We start from the raw sequence: 26,613 nt of genomic DNA, 5'->3' as shown, positions 1-26,613 counted from the left end.
GCCGTCACGATCGAGTCAGGCAGAGGAGGGAGGCAGCGCGGTGAAATCATAAATAGGGGACGCTTCGTTGTTGCCGGAAATGACTTGCACTCTCGCTTCCGGTGGGGTCCGCAACGGTTTCGGGTAGCGGCTCAAGCCAGAAGGAGGAGGAGGAGGAAGAAGGGGAGGTCCTCTCCTTTGGGTGGGCTTCGGCGAGAGAATGGAGCTTTGGCCTCCGCGTTCTCGTGAGGCACCTTCGGGTCGGGTTGAAGACCTTTCTCACCCAAATGCACAGGTACGCTCACTTTCTGCGTAGCGACGCCGCTTCTTTCACGGCCCCTCAAAAGACTTTGTCTGCAGGTGGAACATGAATCTCCCTCATCCTGCGCATTCTGCTCTGACTACTCCCCCCAACCTTCTTTCCTTTAAACCCTCTCCCTCTTTCCTTCCTCCCTCCCTCCCTCCTTTCTCTCTCCTTCTCTCCATCCTTCCTTTCTTTCTCCCTTCCTCCCTCCCTTCTCTCCTTTCTTCCTTCTCTTCTTCCTCCTTCCTTCTTTTTCTCCTTCCTCCTTCCCTCCTGCCTTCTCTTCTCTCTCCTGTCTTCTCTCCTTCCTTCCTCCCTCCTTTCTCTCCTTCCTTCTTTCCCTCCTTCCTCCCTCCTCACCTCTCCTCCCTCCCTGCTTTCTCTTCTTCCTTCTCTCCTGACGCCTTCTTTCCCTCCTTTCTCCCTGTCTCCTCCCTCCCTCCTCTCCTTTCCCTCCTTCCTCTCTTTCTCCTCTCTCCCTCCCTCCTCTCCTTTCTTCCTCCTTCCTTCTCTCCTCTCCTGCCTTCTCTCCTTCCTTCCTCCTCCTCCCTTCTCTCCTTCCTTCCTCCCTCCTTCCTCCTCCTCCTCCTCCTCCTCCCTCCTTCCTCCCTCCTCTCCTTCCCTCCTTCCTTCTTTTCTCCTTCCTCCTTCTCTCCTTCCTTCTTCCTCCTTCCTCCTTCTCTCCTTCTCTCCTCCCTCCCTCCTTCCTTCTTCCTCCTCTGTCCCTCCCTCATAATCTCAGGCATTTCAGTATTGACCTATTGTCCTTAATGGACTTGGTTTAATGAAAAACCTCTTTTTTGAGGGATTAAGATTAACTTAATTTAGTGAGGCATCCACCGCTCACAGAAAACTCTCTATATGTTGTGTATGGCTAATATATAAACATCTGTATTAATTTTCCTATAATCTATTGAAATAAATGCACCTAAAAAGAACCATGTCATCCAATTCTATTCCTGTTTGCATACTCCACTCATGCAGGCAGTGAGGGCTACATTTAGTAAGTATCATGCAAACTATCCTTATACGGGTAGTCCTCAGTTTATGATAATTGAGCCCAAAAATTGTTGCTAAGTGAGACATTTGTTAACTGAATTTTGCCCCATTTTATGATATTTCTTGCCACAGTTGTTTACTGTATCACTGTACTTAAGTTAGTAACAGGGTTACTATCTGGCTTCCCCATTGACTTTGCTTGTCAGAAGGTCACAAACACAGATCACATGATCCCAGGACATCGCAACCGTCATAAGTATGAATTAGTTGCCAAGCATCTGAATTTTTTTTTTTTTTTTAAAGTTTTATTTTCATTTTCCAACAACTTATTCAATATACAGTCTCTTATTCAACATTAGTCATTAAATTTTCATTTGTTACTTATTCGGACCTGCCCAGCTACCACTTCCTTCCTTAACAAACCTTTCCTCCTCCCTTCTCTACTTTCTTCTACTTTCTTCATCCTTCCTCTCCTTCACTTTTCTACATCCTCTCCTCTTTCCCTACTCTTCTCTTCCACCCTTTCTAACCCTCTCTCTTTCCCCTTTCTTCTTCCTCCTTCCTCCTTCCTCCTTCCTTCTCTTCTTCCTCTCCTTTCTTCCTTCTCTCCTTTCTTCCTTCTCTCCTTCCTTCTCCTTCCTTCTCCTTCCTCCTCCCTCCCTCCTTCTCTCCTTCCTTCTCTCCATCCTTCCTTTCTTTCTCCTTCCTCCTCCTTCTCTCCTTTCTTCCTTCTCTTCTTCCTCCTTCCTTCTTTCTCCTTCCTCCTTCCCTCCTGCCTTCTCTTCTCTCTCCTGTCTTCTCTCCTTCCTTCCTCCTCCTTCTCTCCTCCTCCTTCCTTCCTCCTCCTTCTCTCCTCCCTCCTCTCCTTCCTCCCTCCCTGCTTTCTCTTCTTCCTTCTCTCCTGACGCCTTCTTCCCTCCTTTCTCCCTGTCTCCTCCTCCCTCCTCTCCTTCCTCCTTCCTCTCTTTCTCCTCTCCTCCCTCCTCTCCTTTCTTCCTCCTTCCTTCTCCTTCCTCCTCCTTCTCTCCTTCCTTCTCCTTCCTTCTTCCCTCCCTCCTTCCTCCTCCTCCTCCTCCTCCTCCTCCCTCCTTCCCTGCCTCCTCTCCTTCCCTCCCTTCTTTCTCCTTCCTCCTTCTCTCCTTCCTTTTTTTCCTCCCTTCCTCCCTTCTTCCTTCTCTCCTCCCTCCCGCCTTCCTTTCCTCCCTCTGTCCCTCCCTCATAATCTCAGGCATTTCAGTATTGACCTATTGTCCTTAATGGACTTGGTTTAATGAAAAAAACCCTTTTTTTTTGGAGGGATTGAGATTAACTTAATTTAGTGAGGCATCCACCGCTCACAGAAAACTCTCTATATGTTGTGTATGGCTAATATATAAACATCTGTATTAATTTTCCTATAATCTATTGAAATAAATGCACCTAAAAAGAACCATGTCATCCAATTCTATTCCTGTTTGCATACTCCACTCATGCAGGCAGTGAGGGCTACATTTAGTAAGTATCATGCAAACTATCCTTATACGGGTAGTCCTCAGTTTATGATAATTGAGCCCAAAAATTGTTGCTAAGTGAGACATTTGTTAACTGAATTTTGCCCCATTTTATGATATTTCTTGCCACAGTTGTTTACTGTATCACTGTACTTAAGTTACAGGGTTATTAAGTGAATCTGGCTTCCCCATTGACTTTGCTTGTCAGAAGGTCACAAACACAGATCACATGATCCCAGGATATCGCAACCGTCATAAGTATGAATTAGTTGCCAAGCATCTGAATTTTTTTTTTTTTTTTAAAGTTTTATTTTCATTTTCCAACAACCTATTCAATATACAGTCTCTTATTCAATATTAGTCATTAACTTTCATTTGTTACTTATTCGGACCTGCCCAGTTACCACTTCCTTCCTTAACAAACCTTTCTTCCTCCTTCTCTCCTTTCTTCCTTCTCTTCTTCCTCCTTCCTTCTTTTCTCCTTCCTCCTTCCCTCCTGCCTTCTCTTCTCTCTCCTGTCTTCTCTCCTTCCTTCCTCCTCCTTTCTCTCCTTCCTTCTTCCCTCCTTCCTCCTCCTCCTCTCCTCCTCCTCCTTCCTCTCCTTCCTTCTCTCCTGACGCCTTCTTCCCTCCTTTCTCCCTGTCTCCTCCCTCCCTCCTCTCCTTCCCTCCTTCCTCTCTTTCTCCTCTCTCCCTCCCTCCTCTCCTTTCTTCCTCCTTCCTTCTCTCCTCTCCTGCCTTCTCTCCTTCCTTCTCCTTCCTTCTTCCCTCCCTCCTTCCTTCTTTCCCTCCTCCCTCCCTCCTCCTCCTCCCTCCTTCCCTGCCTCCTCTCCTTCCCTCCCTTCTTTCTCCTTCCTCCTTCTCTCCTTCCTTTTTTTCCTCCCTTCCTCCCTTCTTCCTTCTCTCCTCCCTCCCGCCTTCCTTTCCTCCCTCTGTCCCTCCCTCATAATCTCAGGCATTTCAGTATTGACCTATTGTCCTTAATGGACTTGGTTTAATGAAAAAAACCCTCTTTTTTTTGAGGGATTAAGATTAACTTAATTTCGTGAGGCATCCACCGCTCACAGAAAACTCTCTATATGTTGTGTATGGCTAATATATAAACATCTGTATTAATTTTCCTATAATCTATTGAAATAAATGCACCTAAAAAGAACCATGTCATCCAATTCTATTCCTGTTTGCATACTCCACTCATGCAGGCAGTGAGGGCTACATTTAGTAAGTATCATGCAAACTATCCTTATACGGGTAGTCCTCAGTTTATGATAATTGAGCCCAAAAATTGTTGCTAAGTGAGACATTTGTTAACTGAATTTTGCCCCATTTTATGATATTTCTTGCCACAGTTGTTTACTGTATCACTGTACTTAAGTTACAGGGTTATTAAGTGAATCTGGCTTCCCCATTGACTTTGCTTGTCAGAAGGTCACAAACACAGATCACATGATCCCAGGATATCGCAACCGTCATAAGTATGAATTAGTTGCCAAGCATCTGAATTTTTTTTTTTTTTTTAAAGTTTTATTTTCATTTTCCAACAACCTATTCAATATACAGTCTCTTATTCAACATTAGTCATTAAATTTTCATTTGTTACTTATTCGGACCTGCCCAGCTACCACTTCCTTCCTTAACAAACCTTTCCTCCTCCCTTCTCTACTTTCTTCTACTTTCTTCATCCTTCCTCTCCTTCACTTTTCTACATCCTCTCCTCTTTCCCTACTCTTCTCTTCCACCCTTTCTAACCCTCTCTCTTTCCCCTTTCTTCTTCCTCTCCTTTCCCCCTTTTCTACCTCTCTCTTCCCTACCTACTTTCTTCCTTCACTCCTCCTCTCCTCTTCATTCCTTCTGAAATGGCAGCTGAGCAGCCCGCTTTCATTTCAAATTATTTCTATTTCTTAATTACATATCTTCAATCATTCCTTTACATTGTTCCTTCATCTCCCCCTCTCCCCTTCCCCCCTCCCACCCCCCGAGACTTCCCAGAACAGAGTACAGGGTATAAAATTAACAATCATAAATTAAAATACAACATAAGTCAAATCCATAGTCACTCCTCTCTCTAAGACCTTAACTCCCCTTCCAAAAACAGAAAAGTACATTCTTCTTCCAGTCCATTATATATCAGTCCATTCCACTCCTAAAATCTTCAGAATCTTCCAATTAAATTAGTATTTCCAGTTCATCAATAAAATATCTTCATCAATTAAGACCAAATATATCTCCAATCTTCATCGATCAAGACCAAAACGATATTCCATCTTCCAGTATTCATCAGAAATTCTTCTATAATATACCTTTCTTCCTTAAACAGTATCCCAAATATAATTCATATTTCCAGCTTAAATTCTTAAATTTTTATCCAATCTCCAAAAGTAAACAATATTCTATCTTCTCATATCTTTAATATCACTTACATAAATCAAATATCATTGCTAATATTAATATTTCATACATCTGTCAGATAACATTATTAAAATTATAACTTATAACCAAAATATATCAATTATAACAAATTCTATTTAACCAGATACCAACATTACATCCATAAATTTTTCTATCCTCCAAGGGTTAAACAATATTCCATCTTCCCATTCCTTTATACCTCACATATATCAAATAGTGATATACCTAAAATATGTCAGTTATAAAATTAAACCCTATATATATATATTAAAAAATATATATACCATCAAAATCACATCTTAAGCATTCTCCTTCCCCTTGTCTTCTATCTTACATTTCCTTACACATTTTCAATCTCCAAAATATCACTTACATAAATCAAATAACATTGCAAATATTAATATTTCTTCAATTTACCTTACATCTATCAAATAACATTATTAAAATTATAACTTATATCCAAAATATATCAATTATAACAAATTCTATTTAACCAGATACCAACATTACATCCATAAATTTTTCTATCCTCCAAGGGTTAAACAATATTCCATCTTCCCATTCCTTTATACCTCACATATATCAAATAGTGATATACCTAAAATATGTCAGTTATAAAAATTAGACCCTATATATATATATTAAAGAAAAAAAAATACCATCAAAATCACATCTTAAGCATTCTCCTTCCCTTGTCTTCTATCTTACATTTCCTTACATTTTCAATCTCCAAAATATCACTTACATAAATCAAATAACATTGCAAATATTAATATTCCTTCAATTTACCTTACATCTATCAAATAACATTATTAAGATTATAACTTATATCCAAAATATATCAATTATAACAATTAAATTCTATTTAACCAGATACCAACATTACATCCATAAATTTTTCTATCCTCCAAGGGTTAAACAATATTCCATCTTCCCATTCCTTTATACCTCACATATATCAAATAATGATATACCCAAAATAAGTCAGTTGTAAAAATTAAACCCTATATATATATTAAAAAAAAATAAATACCATCAAAATCACATCTTAAGCATTCTCCTTCCCCTTGTCTTCTATCTTACACATTTCCTTACACATTTTCAATCTCCAAAAATATCACTTACATAAATCAAATAACATTGCAAATATTAATATTTCTTCAATTTACCTTACATCTATCAAATAACATTATTAAGATTATAACTTATATCCAAAATATATCAATTATAACAATTAGATTCTATTTAGCCAGATACCAACATTACATCCATAAATTTTTCTATCCTCCAAGGGTTAAACAATATTCCATCTTCCCATTCCTTTATACCTCACATATATCAAATAATGATATACCCAAAATAAGTCAGTTGTAAAAATTAAACCCTATATATATATGTTAAAAAAAGAAAGTACCATCAAAATCACATCTTAAGCATTCTCCTTCCCCTTGTCTTCTATCTTACACATTTCCTTACACATTTTCTTACACTTTTTCCACCATCTGCTCATCAATCAACTTAACATCTAGCAATAAAGACTTTCCAGTCTTTAATATATTGGTGTAAAAATCTCTTGTTTAAAAACTTATTAAGAAAAGATAAGCCTCCAAAAGTTCCTATTAAAAAACAAAACAAAAAGTAATAATAATAATAAAAAAAAAAAATCCATACTTGAAATGAAGAAGTTTGCAAGATTTTAATAATTAGCTCTGTTTGCTTAAGAATCATTCCTAAACTGTAAAATCTACCAAAAAGAGAAAAAAAAATTCCAATAAACTTTTCTTCTTAAACATTGTAATAAAGAAAAAGGTAAAAGGAGAAAAAAATCATTAACAATTCTTGTTCATTCCATTTTAAAAAATAGCTTGTTATGCTCTTCTTCTTTATAATTTCGCTTTCCTTTGTATATTGCAAACGCCATTTTAGATCCACTCAAGTTGAAAGTTAGTTCAAAGGAAAGCTATTTAAGAACTGAAGTTAAGATTTATTACTTGCAAATTCTCTATTAAAAAAAAAATAAAGGAAAAAATTCCATATTTGAAATGAAGAAGTTTGCAAGATTTTAATAGTTAGTTCTGTTTGCTTAAGAGCCATTCATAAACTGTAAAATCTAAAAAAAATCAATAAACTTTTCTTCTTAAACATTGTGATAAAGAAAAGGTAAAAGGAGAAAAAATCATTAACAGTTCTTGTTCATTCCATTTTAAAAAAAATAGCTTGTTATGCTCTTCTTTATAGTTTCGCTTTCCTTTGTATATTGCAAACGCCATTTTAGATCCACTCAAGTTGAAAGTTAATTCAAAGGAAAGCTATTTAAGAACTGAAGTTAAGATTTATTACTTGCAAATTCTTGCTAGTCCTCCTGCTCTGTTCTGTCTGTGTTGAATTCTCTTTTAGGAATAAATCTTGACACAGAGATGGTCGCGGCTTCTCGTTCTGTATAAACAGAAGCACCCTGGGCACGGAGTTTCGTCAGGCTAAAGGGGAGCTCTCACCCTTCGATCCCCTGGTTAAATTCCAGGGGATCCCGGGGAGCTCTACCCAAAACCTGACCCCTCTTCCCTCCCCCTTCAACCGGGGGAGAGAATTCCAAACCGTTTGACAGCCCATTTACGCTGTCAGGGACGGTTTGACGAAACCCAGGGCAGACGATCCCAAAGGAACGTCCGCGAAGCCTGCGTTGCCAGCGGAAGTCCCCTGAATTTTGATTATGTGATTATGGGAACACTGCAGCAGTTGCAAGTATGAAAAATGGTCATAAGTCACTTTTTTCAGTGCCATTGTAACTTTGAACAGTCACTAAATGAATTGTTGTAAATTGAGAACTACCTGTATTTATTTGTGCTGGAGCTATGCTCAGATAAGTGAAAATTTGCTTCTAAGGGCTGTAATCTAATTTTCACAATTAGAAGGTAGTCCTGTTGAACTTTGTTGTAAGTACAGTAAGCCACAATTGTGATTCAAGGGTCTTTCCTACTGCTGCTTTTAAGTGTTAGTCCGTCTCTCTTGAATTGGTGGAAAATTATATTGATGTGAAATATGCTGTCTCCATTGGCAATCTCTGTGCCTCTATTGTCTCTGTTTCAAGTCATTGAAGTAATCTGATTTCCGTTCAAAGTAATGCTAACGCCCAACAAATTCTATAGATTGTACCGATATCTTTGGAATAAGGGGAAAAATACTATTATTAACACAGCCTAAGGACAATTTAAGCTTTTTTCACTCATGTCTAGGAACTAATTTTTATGTCTTTAGCTGTCTTGTACTTAGAAATAGTTCAAGTATATGTATTAAAATGAGATGGAGTATGAAGTCCTTGATTATATATTTTTAATGAACATTGTTATAATTCCTTCCTCTCAACAAAGATAACCTGTGTGGAATAAGTTCAGTTTGCCAAATGATTTAAGGAAACGAAGTAAATTTTAACCTTTGCTGACTATCATTCTACAAGTTCAAAAGTATTTATTATATTGACATTAATTATGTGATAAAATGTAACATGGTACCGTTATTAGCATATGTGCATTGTAAATAAGTACATTTAGTGAGACATTCAGATTCACTACTGAAGTAATAAAATCTGATCATAGTGTCAGTGTGTATATTCCTCCCCCCCTCTGACACACACAAACATACACACACACACAGAATGGCCAGAGGCAGGATCAATTGAAGCACATCCATCTCACTCATTCATACCATGTAACTGTTTCATATGCAATTTCTTAAGAAATCTTAAAAATTGGTTCATTTATCCCCAAGTTTCATGTAATTTTGCCTGTCCTATTTCCAAATAATAATGGAGACGTTAATTTGCAGACCTATAATGATGGAATCGAACTGGCTTGCCAACAGCAAAAAGAATTTGTAAAGAGTTCTGTGGAATGCAAATGGAATTTAGCAGAAGCCCAGCAAAAACTTGGAAGCTTAGCATTACACAATTCAGAATCGCTGGACCAAGAACATGCCAAAGCACAGACAGAAATTGATGAATTGAGATGGAGAGAAGAAGAATGGCGGCGGAAGGAGGAAGTATTAAGACAGAAAGAGAGACAGAATTTATGGAATATGGATTTTGTTAGCAAAGAGGTATTTAACAAGGTATAGAATGATCCAGATTGTATAAAAAAATACGTATTCAGGTTTTCTTTGTTTCTGAGTTTCTGAAGTAACAACTTCAGGTATCCCTAAAGTCTTCATAGAATTGGGTCGCTAAAGTTTGTTTCTTCTGAATCCTATAAGTATGGTAATAGTAGAGCACTACTATGCTAATTTGAGGTCTGAAGCAAAACATTACGATACATGAGAGGAATATATGAATTACAGTGGTTAACATGGCTTATTTCTGTTGGCATTAGCAATCGAAAGTATTTAAATTTAGGCTTGCTTCCACAGTTGGATTCTTTAATAATGCTTTATTGCAAAACTAGAATGCCTTCCTAGTAGCCAGAAGATTTACTGGATCTTCTCTTCAACTCTGCAAAAAAAAAAAAAAAAAAAAAAGAGTAGGAAGAATATATTCTAGAGGGAAAAGCTTGATTCCAAATCAGCAAGATATATGAATCCTTTGAAACCAAAATTCCATTTTTCTCCACTTCCTGCTTTGATACTATTGACAGCAGTATTGTGCAGTTGGTCTAACTCAGGGGTGTCAAACTTGATTTCATTGAGGGTCACATCAGGGTTGTGTTTGACCTCGGGGGCAGGGGGGCCGTGGCCAGCTCAACATCACTCATGGGCCTGTAGTGGCCTGAGCACTCTGCCAGCGAAAACGGGCTCCCGAGCTCTGTTTTTGGTTGCAACAGCCTCCTGAAACCCTCTGCCAGTGAAAACGGAGCTCAGGAGGGCTGCATGCCACCCTCCCGAGCTCTGTTTTCACTGGCAGAGGCACTGTGGGCTGGTCCTTTGTTGTTTCCATAGTGGTCCCGTAGGCCAGATCTAAGCACTGCACATTGCAGGGGAACTGGCCGCCACCTGAAACACGGCTCTGAGAATTGCATTGGGGAATCGGGCCAATGGGCAGTGGTGGCTGGAAAGGAGGCATGTTTCACTTTAGGGGCTCCCGCTTGGATTGGCTCCTGGCCGTGTAGAGGGCTTAGGCGGTGGCGGCAGCAGTGGCTCCTCACATTGCTGGGGAGTGAAGTCATTGCAACCATTGTGCGGCCTGAATTGCCCGCTTGGCAGCCAGAGGGGTGACCAGCTGCAAACCGTGGGGCCCGCCTTGTTCACCAAAGCTGCCGGGCAGATTCCCCCCACCCCCCCAACTGTCCCAAAGAGGTTTGTTCCTCAGGCTGTGGCCCGACCCAGATCTCGGCTGCCTGGAACTACCCGAAAATGTCCAAAAGGTGGGGGCCAGTGGGTGGGTGGGACTACATTCAGAGTATAGGACGCACCCAGATTTTCACCCTCTTTTTGGGGGTAAAAAGGTGCGTCTTATACTCTGAAAAATACGGTAAGCAATGATTAATTAACAACTGTCAGATGTGACGTTTTAGTATATTGCATATTTTGTTTGCCAGAGTTTTATTAATCAGAAGAACCGGAAAGAAACCGAGGAAGATGCATCTAAATCATTCATGCAAAAACATGAGGAGAAAATAAGACATTTTGGTAAGTTTTTTCCTTATGAATCATTTCATGACCTACATGTACAGTAATAATGTTATTTCTAGTTTAACAAGTGAAATATTTTGCCTAAAATCCATAGTAGGCTCCTTGAGATACACTGTTTCTGAGTAACTGAACTAAACAAAATATTAATTTCTCATTGCTATGGGATGGGTGGTAGTACCAAAATGCCTAATTTATTCCTGTCTAGCATAAATGGGACTCAGTTATAACCAAGTATTTTTTCAGTTTTAGGGAGACTATTTGTTGCATCTCATTGTTTTTCAGGAATGTTGAGCAGATGGTTTGATAGTCAGAGATTTCTCTCTGATCACCCATATCTTGTCTGTGAAGAAACAGCAAAATATCTCCTTTTATGGTGTTTTCATCTAGAAGCAGAACAGGTATAATTTCAGTGTTTCAATGTTGTAATTGGATCAAAGATGTTTTTCTATTTACCCTGAATTGCATTGAGGTTGTCCATATTTGGAAAATTTACTAATTTCAGTGTCATATTTTCTTCTGGACTTAAATATTTTAACTTCCTAACATAGTGGAAAATTGTATTTCATTTTAGCACGGAGAATTAGATATTCTGCAATGGTTTATCACATGTTTAAGATGATTTCTTACTTGTTGACTAAATCTTCATAAAACCAGTAATTATATAAAAGTCAAATTCTGAAGTCATTTATTTAGTAATAGCTCACATCAACTGTACATAATCTCTATATAAATAATTAGTTTCTGGATGGATAATGCAATTAATTTTTAAACTGAAATCTCAAAATCATTTACTCTGTAACATTGCTAGATTGATTTTTAACCACAGATTTGTACATTTTGAAAGGTAGTGTTTGGTTTACATTAATAATTGGCCATTGTTACAACATTCAGCCAAACGCTTTGAATGGCCCTTTTTATTAAGCATCAGCCTTGAACATTTTTTTATTCTGAACTGCAAACTAATGACTGCAGTCATAATAATTCTATTGTCTAATGTATTTTCAGAATCAGACTGAGCTACTTCTGTACAGCAAGTTATTTGGAAATATTGATTTATCTATAGTATTACATTTACATATGGATCTGTGTAGTTATAGCATGTCTTTCTATAAACATACTGTGAGCTAATATTGTATGGACATCTTCAAGTACTATTTGTAAAACTAAAAACTATTGAATTCTTATAATTCTAAGAATTATAGGAATTGTCGTGTCCCACCCCCCACTCTGATGAACGAGTCAAGGAAGTCCGTGGCAAACTTGGCAACGAAGCCTCTGCAGCTTGCCAAGTCCCTTCGAGGTTTATCAGGGCAGGCAGGAATCCAAGTTGTGACTTCAGTGATAGGGTCCGGTATCAGCAAACTCGATAAGACTTTGCTTGACTCAAGGTTGGAATGCCAAGCAGGTCCTTTATATAGGCTGTGCGGTGTGGCTCCATGACTCAGCATTTATCCAGGCCTGCCCCACCCCTCCTTCTGCTGGCGTCGCCTCTCAGCTCTCCGGAAGCGAGGGTCCTCCCACTCTAGATCTGCTGGCAGCTTCTGGGAAAGGGAGGGGTCAGAGGGAGTAGGGCCGAGTAATTCCAGCATCTGGCTGCCTTCTTGCTCTGACGGCTGAGCCAAAGGAACACACGCCGTAGGAGTGAGGGTTATCGGGCTTGTTTGTTCACTCCTGGAATCTTCTCCGGGCATGTGGCATGACAGGCCGTTCATCTTCATTATCAGACTCGGAGTCTGATAACAGGCCTGTTTGGAGACGGGAGGGGCCCAGCTGAGGAGAGGAGGGAGGACGAATTACAACAGGAATCCTGTATTTCACATCACACTTTCTTGGCAGTTAACTAATATATTTTGATTATCAAGGGGAGTGCTTTCTAGAGCATAACTTAGTTTGATCCACTTAATATGGGCTTCTTGAATTGTTGCTTTACTAGCTTGCAAATGTGGTACAAGTAGTCCTCAATGTACATATTTACTTAGTGACTGAAGTTATAAAGCTGCTGAAAAATATGACAATTGGTCCTTACACAGCCATTTCAGCATCCCAGCAGTCAGTCACATAATCAGAATTAGAGGCTTGATGACCAGCATGTGTTTACAATGGTTGCATTATCTCAGATTCACATAATCATCATTTGAGATCTTCTGCCAAGCAAAGTCAATAGGGGAAACTTAAAGGCTTCATTTAATGACCACATTGACTTGTTTAACAATGGTAGTAAAAAAAAGGTCATAACATCAGGCATGGCCCATTGAATGACCATTTATTGAATCACAGATGTTCTGGCACCAATGTAGACATAAGTTTGAGGACTACTTGTATGCTGATTGTTTCTTACAGATTGTTTGAATTGTTTTTTTATAGAAAGGAGCTCTAATGGAACAAGTAGCTCATCAAGCTGTAGTGATGCAGTTCATTATAGAAATGGCCAAGAGCTGTAATGTGGATCCCCGAGGATGTTTTCGCCTATTTTTCCAAAGAGCTAAGGTGAGGAGGGGTGCTTTCTGTTCAACATGGAGGGAGGGGGAGGGAGGCCATTTTAAAAAGTTTTTAGGAATCCACTTTGAAGCCTAACCAGACTTTCTCCTTGGTTGTTAGATGCTAAAGTGCTTTGCCAAGAGAATAATTTGGTGGGATTATTGCTATTACTGTTTTCATTGTCATTATTTCAGTCAATGGCCACCCATCTTAAAAACAGTAACTCTGGATAGCTAATAAGATAAAATAAAAATCAATTTAAAACATAATCATATAAGTAAGCGTGATGGCAGCCACAGAAAGCACTTCCTAGGTATTATTTCTTTATAGATTAAATCCAAATCATGCCTCTTCCGTTGGACCTTATGTTTTTATCCATCATCTTCCATTAAAAACCATTCTCACCGGCTTCCGGTTTGGCTCCGCTGTGTTAATGGCGGCGATTTCAGTCCCCCCGTTCTTTGTGATTCTGTGAGAGCTGTTTAGACAGTGCTAATCTTCTGTCAACAGCTCGTAAATCTCTGCCCTCGGGCAAAGAGGGGGAGATGAGCATTTGAACTGAAGTTTGAGCCCCCAAGAAAAGCCCCAGAATGATTTCTGGTGGTTTGATGGGAACACTCCTTCGATAGTTCAAAAAAAGCTCCAGAGTCCAGAACGCCTCTGCAAAAGCAGAGCAAAGCATGGCGTCCATCTCCGTGACTGAAGAGGATTACTGATAAATTGTCAACACGGAAGAATCGAAAGCAGGAGGGCTGGCATTTGTTTGTAAGATGATTTTAACTCCCTGACAGAGAAGTTATTTGAAGAGTGGAGATGAAGAAAGATGGCGTTTTGTTTTTTGAAAGTGAAAGCTAAGGAAATGCTGATTACAATTGCTGGTGTGGAACCTCTAAGAAGAAAATAACAAGATTTTTTTTTCTAAATGGAATTCTTTTTAAAAAAATCTATTTCTTTTTATTATTTTTTTTTTACAGTGTTTAAGAAGAAAAATTTATTGGGTTTTTTCTTTTTATTCCCCCCCTTTTTTTTCTTCTTCTTCTTGATATTACTTAGTTTAAAAATGGCTTTTAAGCAAAGAGATTTAACCACTTCTAAATTATTGGAAATATCTTCACTTCAGATGCGGAAATTGAAAGAAGATATTAAAGACAGTCTAAGGAATTTTTACAGGAGCTTATGGGCTCATCTTTCAGAAATAGATCAAAATTTAATGAAATGGAGAAAGAAATACTGCATTTTAAAGATTTGGTGGAAGAGCAGAGTAAGGAGATGAAAAAATTAAAGGAATCAATTACTCCATTATTGTTATCTAGTACACAGACAGAAGAAAGACTGAATGAATTTAACCAAATTAATTTAGATTTGCAAAGGAAAATAGATGAAGTTCAAATTAATTTGAATTTAGAAAATAAAATAGATGATATTCAGGTTAAGGCTGATAAGGCAGAGGAAGAAAGGGTTATATTACAATATAAATTAATGGAATATGCTATAAGGGTAAGGGGTTTAAGAGAATTTAAAGAGGAAAATTTGAAAGAGATTTTTATTCAGGCCTTTGCCCAGATAGAGGAATGGAACCAGAAGATTTTGAAGTTAATATTGAAAAAATTTATCGTGTTAATTCCTGGTGGGCAAGGCAGAAGTGTTTACCGAGAGATGTGGTTATTTATTTTACAAATAAGAGGATTAGGTATGGAATTTTGCAAGCATTTTATAAAAATAAATTTCAAATATTAGGACAAGATATAATAATGATGAAGGAAATTCCTCCTAAAATGTTAAGAAAGAGAAAAGAATTTGCCTTTCTGGTGGATGAGCTTAAGAAACATCAGATATATTTTAGATGGGAGGTTCCAGCAGGTTTAACACTGAATTATAAAGGAAGAAAAGTATTTTCTCAATACAATTTGTAAAGCACGAGATTTTTATACTAATGTATTAAAGATTGGGAATTCTTTGTTAACAGATGTTAAGTTGAATGGTGAATAGATGGTTGAAAATGTGTAAGATAGAAGAAGGAGGAGAATGTTTAATTTTATTAAATATGATTATGGTTAATGTTTGTAAATGATTTATTGTGGATATGAATGTGTAGTTTTAGGGGTACTATATGATATATTAAAGGTATAAAGGAATAGGAAGATGGAATATTGTTTAATTTTGGAGGATAGATAGTGAAATTTAGGGACTTGGATTAAATATTATATTTAAGAGATGGATGTAATGTTAATTAGAATGTAATTGTTATAATAGATATATTTTGGATGTTATAGGTGTAATTTTAACAATGTTATTTGACATAAGTAAGGTAAAGTGAAGATTTTAATTATTACAATTGACACTTTGGATATTTGTAATATTATTTGTTGTATATATAAATGTTAAAGATGTGAAAAGATGGACTATGGCTTACCCTGAAGGTTGGACAGAAAAATTAAAGAAACTAAGTTGGAAATATGAACTATTTTTGAGAGATTGCTAAGGTAAGAAAGACATTTTAGAAGAAACCTTGGTGAATATTGGAAGATGGAACGTTGTTTTGATATTGATTGATGAAGGTTGGATATTAAAAACTACGTACTTTATTCAAGAATAAACACTAACTCAATTGGAAACTTTGGAGAATTCTAGGAGTGGAATGGTCTGATATATAATGGAGTGGAAGAAAAGTATCTTCTTTGTCTTTGGAAGGGGAGTGGAGGTTTTAAGGAACGACTATGGATTATGATTTGTGCTAGATTTTAATTTTGTTGTTAGTTTTATACCCTGTACTCGGTTCTCGGAAGTCCTGGGGGTGGGGAGGAAGGGAAGGGAGGGGAGGGTAGAAAATGGATTGATAGTTAATGTACAAAGATGATTGAAGATGTATAATTAATGTAAGATCGGACCTGCCTGGTTACTACTTTAGAATGAAGGAAAGAAGGAGTAGAAGAGAGAAGGAGGAAAGAGAAGAGGAGGAGGAGGAAAGGAAGGAAGGAAGAGGGAAGAGGGAGAAGAAAGGAATAGGGAGGAAAGAGGAGAGGATGTAGATAAGAGAGGGGGAGGATGGTTATGGAAAGTAGAAGAAGGTAAAGAAGGAGAGTAAAAGGAAAAGGAAGGGGGTGGTGACCAGGCAGATCCGATTAATTGTATATGAGGGTACATTAAATATGTTATTGGATATGTTATTGGATAAGAATGTCAAAATAAAACTTTTTAAGACAAAAAAAAAAACCATTCTCACCAAATCATGGACATTGTTATCCCATAGGTTTTTGTTGTATTGTTTGATCAGTGAGTGTGGTAACAATTTTCAACAAATACCTGTTGAGAGTAAGCTGTTTTAAAGGGCATTGTAATGCAAATTCATTAATATGAATGATGGATTCTACATAATGACGCACAAGTAAATTTATATACGTAAATGGACTTTAAATTCTCCGTATCTCCTTATCTCTTTTCACTTCCCCAAGCACAATCCAAAACTATTCTAAAGATTCTTCATCTTTATAGGGACCCATTTTTATACTGTTTTGTGTTTAACAGACTAAGTGAATGCAAGATTATTTCCTAAATTATGTATGAAAATATGAATGCTATTCACATATGAATCATACAATGGCAAAAATGTGAGTGTCCATACATCCTGTTGAAAAGATTATAAGGAGGGGGAAAATTTGTTTTGTAAGCAGCGCTTTTACTATTTATGGATGGTCAGATTGGATGTATTCCCCACTAAGAATATTCGTTGGAGACATAACTTTAAAATGGCTGAATAAATCTGTAACATGTCTTCTGAGACTTCAGGAAGTTTAAAATGTAATTACTAGCACTTATTTAAATTAGTGGTAATTTTATAATTGTAGATTAGCTCATTTTTAATTCAGTGCATATGAGTAAATTGCCAGAAGACTTTAGATAGCTCTAGGGTATAGTCTGCCATTCTAAGTATATACTTTTAGTTTAGTCTCTTTTGGGGCTGAATGTAGGAAACTGATAGCTAAAATAGTTATCTACTGATGGCCTTACACTTAAAAGATTATGAAAAGGTTTTTCTGCCAGACCTGATGGGACAGGCAAATGTAATCAGGTGGAGGTGGCCCCTCAACCCATTTTGCAGGCACCTCCTTAAGGGGCAGAGGAATAACAGAATAACAGAGTTGGAATGGACCTTGGAGGTCTTCTAGTCCAGCCCTGCTGAAGCAAGAAACCCTATACCATTTTAGACAAGTGGTTTCACTTGCAATATACAATTACACCTTAAAGAGAAAAGTTAAAAGAAATATTGAGAGAGGTTAATTGTATCTATTACAGCTGAGCACAGTTCAGTATTTTAAAATATTTCTATATCAAATTTGGTATAACAAAGTTTTTACGTAGTTTGCAAGTCTAATGGTATATTCTAAGATTGAGAAAGAAAGGAGTCATTATATGGTGTTTTTCTTCATGCGGCAATTTATCCCATTCTTACATCCTCCAGAATGGCTATGTTGATGAAAATTATGGGCACTGTGGTATAAATGATGTGGAGGGGAAGAAGAATGAATGCTTGTGTTATAAACTACATTGTTTGAATAACTTTCATCAGGATTTGAACACCTGTCACTGATTAATCCTCCACTATGATTAGCCAAACTAAAAAAAAAACCTACATAGAACAAAAACAAAATTAAAAAATGTGAAAATCTTATATGAATGATATAGATTTCATGATTAACTCTAGTCTGCTTGGCTAGAATGTCTTATTTTTTAGCACAAAATATTGAAAATTAAATTGCAGGGTTATCTAATTGCTTTTGTGTTTGTTTGACAGACAGGGGATGAAGGCTATTCGGAAGCTTTTAAAAATGAACTGGAAGCATTCAAATCAAGAGTGAGGATTTGTTCCCAATCCCAGAATTGTCAAGCTATGCCTGTTCAGAATCCTTTATTTCACAATGATCTGAATTGTATAGGTGGACTTGCACCTCAGGTAGCTTTTGTTTAATTGTATTTATTATTGGAGTATCAAGAAAAAAAATCTTTACTGTCCATCGTCTTCTTTGTATTACTTCCCTACATTCCTTCTCACAGCCCATGGTAGAAACCTAAGGCTCATTTGAAGGTTAAGTAATTAATATATATCATTTCACCAAGTAGGTTGAATGAAAAGAACAAAAGCTAATGTTTACATTTATTTATTTATTTATTACAAAAATATCCTGCCTTGGTGTCTATTGTCTCTCTACCTCTGGTCTCCCTGTTGCAGTATTTTCCACTATTTTTTAGGTGTGGCTTCTGGCTACTACAAAGTTGCCTATTATAGCAAGAAGCCAATCATTCTGACCGTTAGAGTGAACTGGGCATTTTTTCACAGTTTAGTTCATTGGATGATTCATTTAAGTTATAGCTCTCCAGCTGCCATCTTCACTAATGTGTATGTATTGAACAGGATTATTTCCAGAACAGCTGGCAGAGGAATTCCTCACATAATATATGTCTACTGCACGCCATTGTAATCTCTGCTTGGACTCTGCATTCCCTGACATAGTTTCTTGGAGTGTCAGTTCCTTGGAGTGTCAGTTCCTGTTAAGTAACCAGTTCCTGTGCTAAAATAAAATAATTGTATTATTTTTTAAAAGAGTAGTTTTTAAAAGTAACTACTTTAAAAGAGTAGTTACTTGCTTAGTAATACATGAAGTAATACATGAAGTAATACATGAAGGAAATTCATACTTGATTCACGAAGTCAACGACACAGGCCAACTTTTGAATATAATTTCCCTTATGAAGTACTAAAGGCAGCAGGAGAATGATGCTGTGATAGCCCTCTCTTTCTGAGATTTTTACTTATTCCTCCTTTTCCAGTTTTTTTTGTGATGGACTATAATATTGAAGACATGGGTAGAACTATTCAGAAGCATTAAGTGTTATTTTCATTCATTGCCTGTTGGCTTTTGGTGGGAAATCACAGGCAGGAATTTGGTTAGCATAATCTCAGAAGGGTTCCATTCCTTGTGGAAATTAGTTTATCTACCCTTAATCCAGTATAGTTTGAGATGTGATGACAATGAATCTTGAGTGAAGTGGCCACGTGTCCCACCCATGGTGTAAGAAAATACAAATCTGCAGCAACACAAAGCATAGATTTAAATTAAATGTTTTTCAGAAATTGATTTCTGACCTGTGTGTGTTCTTCGTTGCAGAACGCAGAATCGCTTCAAGGCTGCAGTTTGCAAGGTTTAGTGGTACACAGAGAGGAGGAAGAAGCTAAAATGATGGATACAGTATAGTACTCTTAAGACTGAAGCCAAGTACACTTCTTTCCAAGAGAAGAATACGGCAATTTTCTTAAGACTTCTTTTTATGGGTGCTGCACTTTATTTTGAATGGAGGGGGGTGAATTGTTTTGTTTTGAGCTTTTGGAGAGAGAGTAACGCAGAAACACACATCATTTTCTTTGAAAAACAAATGTGCTGCTATCTTTCTTCCTATGTTTCTTACTTCTAAGAAAGGGATGTTCTTGTAAGTTGCTGAATGTGAAACTACGTTTTCTGCTATTGCTAAAATCTTGCCTTTTAATTTTAGAAATCAAAGTATGAGAAATCTGCACAGTTGCAATGTTTACAATTGATTCCTTCAGGAATCTGCTTTAATCTTATTAGATACTACCCAAGAGTTGCTGTGGATACTAAAGATCATTGTAATGTGTTCTGTTGCTTGCATCCTAGGCATTCAAATCTGATTTTATCACAAAAAGCAATAAATCTATGATTGCTACTGGTGTTGCATCTATGGATGGCTCACACAAAAGCACTAGCCATTTATACTACAGGGATGTTTTTACTGTTTCTGAATGAGAGCCTTCTGTATTTTATTTTGATTCTTACATATCTTGATGTGTAAGTGGCCATAGTGGAATTATAACCAGTATTCTGGAGATAGATCTGCATATATCATAGAAAGTTTAACTTTTCTTAATCTTGGAAATAAGAACAATATGACAAACATCAGCCCCTGCTGAGTGTTTCATCAGTGCCAAATTCTGATTCCCCCCCTTCAGATCTAATATTCTTTTAATATTATTCTTCTAATAAATAATCTTTTATTTGGTAAACATTTTGAGACATTTGAATGTCTCAAAAGAAATAATCAGTGACTATTTTAAAACCAAACAACCCAAATAGCCATGAAATTACTTATGTACAGACTTGGTACTGAAATGTTGTCATCTAGATCAGACTGTGTAAACCTTTTATTATAAATCGTTTACAAAGCCCAAAATAATGAGAAACATTTTTCTACTATTCTATCCATCTGCTTCTGAATTAATCACTCTTGATGTAGCAGTATGTTAAAATACAACTTTGTAAATGCTGTCAGTACATAATTGCATTCAATGAGTAGTCTTGAAGCATCATAGTTCTAGAGTAAGGAAGGATTTATAGATTCTATCCAAAAACATACTTGCCTATGATAAAGTCCCTAAGAAGCAGTATTGACATGCAAGGTAAGAGTGACATGTGATTGACCAGGGCTTTGTTGCTTTCTTTAGCCTCCTAAATTTCTCTCCTTTAAATGGAATTTGACAGTGGGAACTACTGAATAAAAATAACCAAGTTTCAACTCATTCACACAATCTTCCAAGAATTGACAAAGTTCCTTTGGGTCTTGACTTTTTTGTATTGAATGCAATTTCATGTTTGTTTTCTGATTAAAGCAAGCCATAATCTCTCTAGGTCTCACTTAGTACTATGACTTGGGGGTGCTTCCTTCTTTAAATGTCATAAGTGTAGAGGCTGATCTATCATTCTGAATGTTCCCCAGAATAGCTTCAAATAGTGAGGTATTCATAAGAGTAAATCATGATTAGTTATTTCACATTTCTGAAAATCTAATCCAGAAAGAAAGGGCAAAATGAGACACTGATTTTAAAATTAATATTCAGTGGTTGATTGAGAAGATAATTTTATGCACTAGCAACTCCCTGGTATCATGGATACTTTTTTTTAAATGTAGCAAGGGAACATCCATGTTAGAATTGGCTAACAAGCCACCAGTGATCTGGGTCTTGGGTCTTGGTTAGTTTAATTATGATGAAGTCTGGATTTAACAAGTTGGTTCGGATGACAAAAGATCAGATGGGCCTTGATGATACTAACTGTGTAACATAGAGAATCTTATTTGCAAGAAACCAATTCTGAAAATTCCAGTTAAGACCCTAATTTATGCAGACATTATATATTGCAATTTAATCAGATCTTTTGGGTTGAGACAATTATGTGTGATTCTGATTTGTAACTGAGTGAGAAATAATGGTTGATTATGCTTACAGAATAATGGAATGGAGGAAATAAGTCTTGAGAAGTGGAGAATTGTATGGAAGCATCGCTTCTTTTTAGTTCAGCCAATACGGTTGCTAACATTTTAAATGGTTGCTAACATTGTAACATTGTAATATACTTTCTTAGAGATCACTTTTTATACTTTTCAAATTTGTGGCCTCTTTCTGTATTTCTAGGTACTTTTGCATGGTCGTGTTTTCAGCTCTGTGAGAATAGAAAAATATGGTTGGGAATAAAAACTGGATTTCTTTTCCATTAGGTCTGCTCTTGGGAAAATTAATCTGTTGGCATAGTCATTTGGAGCAAGCAGGAAAAAAGCCCCTAATGATTTAAGCAGAAAAACAAAAAAAAATGGCATTTGTAAAATTCAAGTAGAACAAAATTAGGAGGGGTGAAGCAAAACTAATCAGTATTTCTTTCCAAAAATAAATCTCACTTCATTGGAGCATGGGAGTGGTGGGGTTCTATTTAAATCAACTATAGCAAATATAGTGTGTTGCAAGATTGGCAAAAGCAGTCTCCTGAAATTTTCCAATGGAATTCAAATTTAGATGCAAGTGGGCTGAGATAGTTACATTTAAATTTTATTTTACAGTTTTAATGCAAGCAATAGAAAAGAATTCTCCATCTGGTTTCTTGTGGATAGGTTGAGTTGCATTGTTTAGAATTTCAGACCAATCCCAACACAGTAAATCAGCAACAAGTTTGTGAAATGACTGTAGCTACCTGTATTTAAAACCACCCTAATGTTGCAGAATCAGTGGCAAAATTTATAAAAACAAGGGAGCCACAAGAATATTAAAGTGTACATGAGAAAGCAGTATCCAACTTTATGTAGTTAATACTCTGTTATTGGAAAGAATGTTCTGAACTCAGCTTATTTCTAAGATGGTAACTGAGTTGGAAATAAATTCTTAAAGCAAGAGAGTAATCTGGCAGAAGAGAAGTTTGCTCCATTTTATGTAAACATTCGGCCATCCACATAGTATAGAAAAATAGCAATGGCTGTCTAGTGTGGCTTTGTACCTATTTTTCTAGCAATGTGATTAAGACAAGGAGTGTAGACATTTCAATTTTTAAAGGCAAAAAATAACAAGTACAAAATCTGGGCACTAAAAATTGCTAGTTAGCTGGCTTGCAAAATGGGTTGGGAAATAATACTCATCTTTGGATTGTTCTGGGCGTAGCTAAAGAAAGAATTAAACTGATACAAGTTAAGAATTGTGTTTTATCTGACAATTGTTTTGCCTGTGATTTTTTTCCATTCTGTCTCTCATCCTAACATCTGTTTATTCACAATCATGTTTGTTTTGTTGATCATTTCACTAATTTTTTTTTACAGTTGTTGTATAATCCAAAGATTCTGAAACTAAAGCCTCTGAGCAACTTTGTTCTGTTCTGAGACAGATGACGTCAGGCCTGTATTCTGAATTTTTCCCTCCATTTGACTGGCATTTAGCGTAGCAGAGGCTGTTTTAAGCAAGGCTTTTTACCTGTGTGGGATGGGATTTTGATTTTTTTGCTGTTTTCAAAGTCAAATACAGAAGGAATATGAACAGTGACACTGATCAAAGCTAAAACTGACAACAATTATACTGGCACCATAGTCCTTTGCTTATTAAAAAGGTGTATTCATTAAAGGCAAGATTACATTTGTTAAAATATGAGTTATGTTTGTCCTTTTGATTTGTAGAATAAACCATTTTCAGTGATTCATAGCCACCCCGTATATTTCAAGCACTTGGTTGAGGGGAAAAGTGAGAACTGCTGATTTATCCGAGTTCTAGCCAATTTGCCTTGTAACTTCATTAGATTCTAAAGCAGTGACTCCAAATCTTGGAAACTACCAGGTGTGCAGGCCAACTCTTGTGATTACCCAGCCATCCTGGCCCTTGCTGAGAATTCTGGGTGTTGAAATCCATACATCTGCCTCTCTCTACTGCTGCAGAGCACTTTTCCAAAGCCTTAAGAAGAGGGCAACGTGGCAAATTTTGCTTCATGGTGTGAAATATATTGTACATTTAAGATTGCCCCATATGAAGTTTGGAATTAAAATATAAGTTTCAATTAATAAAATAACTGTACTTTTGCTGTAATGTGTTTGATTTAATCATGACTTGAGACTTTATCCAGAATCATGATTTTAATAAAGGAAGCGCATTTCTGTTCAGGAATGTATGGTGTAGAACCATCTCATGAAAGGGCAGTTGGCATGGGAATGCATTGCTTTCTTTTTCACATTAACTGATATCTGCCAACATGGGCTGGCTGGCCCATGTTGTTTTGATCTTGTAACCTACCTTAAATCTTTGTGACCTTTCCCAACTGCTAAGGAGTTGTACTTTGAGCTTACCATTTGTAATTAGAATACAATAAGAGCTGTGTTCTGTTTCCCTTCCCCCAATACTCCCAGCAAAGAGTCAGTCAGAGGCCTCCTTTTCTGATTTATTTACATATATATAAATGTCCTGGCCACGTCTACCCACGGGCCTGCCAAGTTTCTGGAGATAACAAGGAAATTACAGATAAGGCCAGAATTACTCACAAATATATTCTTCCCTCCATTGATACAGTTTGCCCGCGCAAATTCATTACTTTGTCCAAGACAAAAAACCAGGAAGTCCCGCCTCCTATTTATAGTCTCTGCAGATGTCACTGCATGACAATTATGACTTGGCTTTGTCCCAACGCTTCCTCTGCTGCGCGCGCCGGTCACGCCTGCACAGTCTTGCATCACTCCAAAACTGTTCTTGGGGCGTTGCCAAATCAGAAGAAGGCTCCAGGGAATCAGGCTTTGCCGGCCCCTCCTCCTCCCTTTGAATGGGTGCCAGGGAGGGAAAGGGCTCAAGAGAAGCAGGGCTTGCCAGGTCTTCTCCCTCACTTTCTGAATCATCCGAGTCTAGGAGTCCGGGTCCAGGAACCTGGGTCACAACAAACTGGAAGGGATCCTGGAGTCTTCTAGTCCAGCCCCCTACTCATTAAATAAAAATCAGGTGATCTATATGTCCGTTATACTGATAGGCAATGGGTGACTGAGTGCCAAAGGCCCGGCTGATTGTTGGGGGAAGGAAAACCATGGGATCTTCCGGATTTTTTTCGTTTGACTTTCTAAAGTTTGAGGATTTTCATTTTCTTTAAACCAGGTTAAACCTATTCTATGTTAATGTTCTATGTTGTTTGTTTGTTCATGTTTCCTATCTACAGTTTTCATCAAACTGCCACCAATTTTCAGAAAGTGTGACAAAAGATGGCTTGAGGTATAAACTTGGCTTTTCACTTGCCCAGTCCTGGCCTGGTGGTTATGTGGGAAAATATTGCCGTAAACTTGTCCTTTCAGAAACATGGGGCAAGCAACTTAGAAAGGGTGAAGAAAAATGGTGGAGGAAGGAAAGAAATCATTCTGACTGCATCTTCTCTGTTGTCGCCACTTCATCTAACCTCCCTTACTAGGCTCTAGTTTTCTGTATACCCTTAACTCTTGCCTCACCCCATGCCCAAACTCCAAAACGGAAAACCCCATTTCTTCCCAGTTTACTGCCGCCTTCTTGCATTCACATCTTTGTTAGATCAGAGAACAAAAGGATTCAAGGTACCCTTCGCAACAGGCCGATACATAACTGATAATGGCTTAGAAATTCTTTTTCTATGTGGTAATTCGGATATAGCTGAAACTTGGTGTACCCATGTTAGCTCAATTTCTTCCAGCCTGATGTGTTTTGCTAAAACAAAAGACAAGAAGCTCAACTTTGTCTTGTATCCCAAAGTACAATGGAAGGGCAAGTTGCAAATATTCAGAAATATTTCCTCTAATATGAGGAAAATAGGTCTATTAAGAGACTAGCTTTGGATCATTTTTAAGAGTGTCAAATGGGGGGGCGGGGTCTGTACTTTGTTTTTTATTATTACCCATTGGCTGCAATTCTGAGTTCAATTGCAGATTCAAAATATAAGTGCTGATTCTCTTTCTTCCTCTGGAGCCAGTTCTACTCAGTGAGGAGTGGTGGGGAACAGTCAGGCCCTTTTCCCATGCTGTGCATTGTTCCACCGGGCTTAAAGTGCCTCTACTCCTTTTTAGAATCTGCATGAATCCATTGATGAGGTCATCCCACAACACAGGCGAGGTATCAGTATAATATGCTACACAGTTTAACCGTACCTGCCTGCCCAAATGATAACGTGGAAGTTCAATCTTTGTGTCTCAAGGATGTGAGGTTTGAAAGGGAAACAACTGATTTACTTCAATTCTAGCAAGATTGAGTACTTATGAATATTAGAGCTTTCTAGTTCTAGGGATTTGCTCTGGGTTGTGCTACCCCCAAACAAAATCTGTACAATCCTCCTGGACTCATGGTTTCTTTTTGAAGAACTGGTAGCAGCCATGGCCAGGAGCCCCTTTGTGCAACTTCTTGTTTGTGCCAATTTTGCCCATTCCTCGACTGGTAGGCTCTGCTCATGATCACTCATCAGCCTTGGTTACCTTTGCAAAATATGCTTTAGGTGGGATGGCCTGAAGAGCATCCAAAATCAATAAGTGATACAGAATGCAGTAATGTAGACCAGGCTAGGAAGCTGAACTTAAGAATACTACTTGTATTACATATTTACGGTAACAGAATTTTGGAAGCCTAAATATATCTCTCCTCTCTCTCCCTTTATCTTCTTGAAAACTAGGGAGAGTCATGCCTAAGACACTTTCCCAAATTACCTTTCTGCCCAGGATTCAAGGTTTCTTTCATCTGACGAATATCTCAGTTGCAGCTCTTCCTCCTGTTCCTCAAGGTTATTTCTTCTGCCCATTATAAAGAGGCAATTATGTTTCTCCTCATCATCCCAATTACACCTTTGCTCCAGGAGTTGCATTGATGCCAGTATGCTTCTGGGTTCAATTCATGGTACTGATAATGATCTATAAAGCTTCTCCCCAATTATGTCTATACGAGCCATAGTATCCAGCAAAAGAGACACTCCCTGTCCTATTTCAAAGTGCCATCATGGCAGGACCAAAAAGACATTTGCTGCCACAGTATCCTCCCTTT

General features: G+C 37.6%; 1 protein-coding gene across 3 annotated transcripts; it reads left to right on the top strand.

Moving 5' to 3' along the window:
* The first annotated feature begins 65 nt into the window (after positions 1-65).
* On the top strand, positions 66-23,239 carry CDC37L1 (cell division cycle 37 like 1, HSP90 cochaperone). 3 transcript variants are annotated; one of them, XM_058168304.1, is made up of 7 exons: positions 66-274; positions 9,003-9,272; positions 10,703-10,793; positions 11,079-11,194; positions 13,161-13,283; positions 18,067-18,225; positions 19,439-23,239. In XM_058168304.1, exons 1-7 carry the CDS (start codon positions 200-202, stop codon positions 19,523-19,525), a joined length of 921 nt encoding a protein of 306 aa, XP_058024287.1. In that variant the 5' UTR covers positions 66-199; the 3' UTR covers positions 19,526-23,239. The 3 variants fall into 3 exon arrangements, with proteins under 3 accessions (XP_058024287.1, XP_058024288.1, XP_058024286.1); XM_058168305.1 differs by having other exon boundaries at positions 9,003-9,284; positions 22,920-23,239; XM_058168303.1 differs by having other exon boundaries at positions 68-274; positions 9,003-9,284.
* The last annotated feature ends 3,374 nt before the right edge of the window (positions 23,240-26,613 follow it).

The sequence above is a fragment of the Ahaetulla prasina genome, chromosome 2, assembly GCF_028640845.1.
Source record: "Ahaetulla prasina isolate Xishuangbanna chromosome 2, ASM2864084v1, whole genome shotgun sequence".
Lineage (NCBI taxonomy): Eukaryota > Metazoa > Chordata > Lepidosauria > Squamata > Colubridae > Ahaetulla > Ahaetulla prasina.
Note: the sequence above shows the minus strand (reverse complement) of the source record. Positions and strands in the feature narration are given on the sequence as shown.